Source organism: Triticum dicoccoides, chromosome 4B, assembly GCF_002162155.2.
Source record: "Triticum dicoccoides isolate Atlit2015 ecotype Zavitan chromosome 4B, WEW_v2.0, whole genome shotgun sequence".
Classification (NCBI taxonomy): Eukaryota; Viridiplantae; Streptophyta; class Magnoliopsida; order Poales; family Poaceae; genus Triticum; species Triticum dicoccoides.
Genome location: NC_041387.1, coordinates 22,015,100 through 22,016,929, shown reverse-complemented (window position 1 = coordinate 22,016,929; position 1,830 = coordinate 22,015,100). Strand labels below are relative to the sequence as shown.

Here is a 1,830-nt window from a genome sequence, read left to right as displayed (position 1 = left end):
ATGGAGAGTTCCCACCGCCTGCTCCTCGTGGCCGGCCTCCTCGCCGCGGTGCTCCCGGCGGTGGCCGCCGTGTTCGGGCCGCAGTTGGGGGCTCCATGCGAGCCCACCCTGCTGGCGACGCAGATCGCGCTCTCCTGCGTGCTCGACATGCCCACCGCGCACTGCTGTGAGCCGGTCGTCGCCGCCGTCGACCTCGGGGGCGGCGTCCCCTGCCTCTGCCGCGTCGCCGCCGAGCCGCAGCTTGTCATGGCCGGCCTCAACGCCAGCCACCTCCTCACGATCTACATCACCTGCGGTGGTCTCCGTCCCGGAGTCGCCCATCTTGCAGCAGCCTGCGAAGGTACATGCACCTACGCCGCCTCTCTCTCTCTCTCTCTCTACCTGACTCACTTTGATGGTTTCTCGAGTTGGTATCGTTCCGATTTGGGTTTGAGGAGTTCGGTCGCGTCCCTGGCAAGGGTGGGCAGTGGCGCCACCCTGTAGCCAGGGTTCGAATCCTGTCAGGGTCGAATTTTTGGTTCCTCACCTGGGTGGACTTCTTCTATAAAACTAAGTCTTGGGTGCTAGTGCCTATGGATCTCATTTTCTTTAGGAGTTCGGTCGCGTCGTGTTGTTCCTGTGAGTTACTGCATACTAACTTTTTTTTGGTACTTCGCTTGGATCCAGTAGAACCCCTTCCGTTTGTTGGGTTCATTCTTACTTGTGTAAGTTGGATCTAGAGTCATGCATGCAGATGCAGAGGTCTTATGTGTCCTTCCAGAAAAAATTTCATCCAGTTCCTTTGGATGATTTTTTTTCTTTTGCTCGAGTTCGTTTGCCCTGCTTCTATTTAAGATCTACACCTCTCGCTTTGAGAGTTGAAGCCTTTTTCTATGTGTTATTTCGGTGTTTTTTCTGTTGGCTTCGTATAGCTAGCCGCACTACCTTCTCACACTATCGTGCAGTAATCATAGCCACGAGTTCTTCTCATTTCCATGCGATCATGATCGAGGTACGTACAATAGCGAGCAGGCCGAAATCTTCCATCTGTTTCAAACCGGAACGTATATTTGCTTCCTGCAGTATCTTTTGCGTTCTTTGCCGGCTGTTGATAGTTGAGCGCCTATGCAGTGCATGCAGTCTTACTTGGTAAAAATAAGAGTGAATTCCATTTTTTACCTTGTAGTTGTACATTTGTGACACATATTACCCTATTTAGTGAAACTTTTATCGAAATGTCAGATTTTGAAGACTTTTAACACGGTTTTACCCCAGTTTTACATTTTGTTTGTTTATGGTCGATAGGATCGGCATGTTGCGTCATTGATTCGTAAAAAAAACTGTAAGGATCGGAGGGCATCATTGGCGATCTTGTCCAAGCTTCTCTTGTCTATCTGTTCCACTCCTTGTGGCCGTCCACATGTTTTTGGATACAGGGCGTCACCTCACACCTTACCTGATGGACACGCATTAAAAAACGAGGGTCCAAAGATTTTAAAAAAGGTATTCTAGACGAATTTTCACTCGAAGGGGTAATTAGTGTCACAAATGTATAAATATGGGGTAAAAAGTGGAATTCACTCTAAAAATAAAGAACTCTTGTTATTCGATCGGCTCGGCCGAGGCCAGAGGCAGAGCAAACATTTTGCCTGGCACCATTTCCTTGTTGCGCACGTCTTAACGCCCTTCTTCCTATTTTAATTTTGAAATAAGGACGAACGACTGGCAATTAACTTTTTCTTGTTGTTGTTACTATGGATTGGACACACTTCGCTTGCAGGACCCGCTCCCCCGGCCACCGTCGTCAGCAGCCCCCCATCCCGACGCCCCTCTCCTGCACCTCGCCGCAAG

The 1,830-nt window shown here is 49.7% G+C and overlaps 1 protein-coding gene across 1 annotated transcript in view; it reads left to right on the top strand.

Annotated features, from left to right (window-relative positions):
* Window positions 1-1,830, top strand: part of LOC119292438 — a 3,210-nt gene continuing 1,380 nt past the window's right edge. Inside the window, exons 1-2 of the mRNA XM_037571280.1 lie at window positions 1-340; window positions 1,760-1,825. Coding sequence (XP_037427177.1) covers window positions 1-340; window positions 1,760-1,825 — 406 coding nt within the window. The remainder of the gene's footprint in view (window positions 341-1,759; window positions 1,826-1,830) is intronic.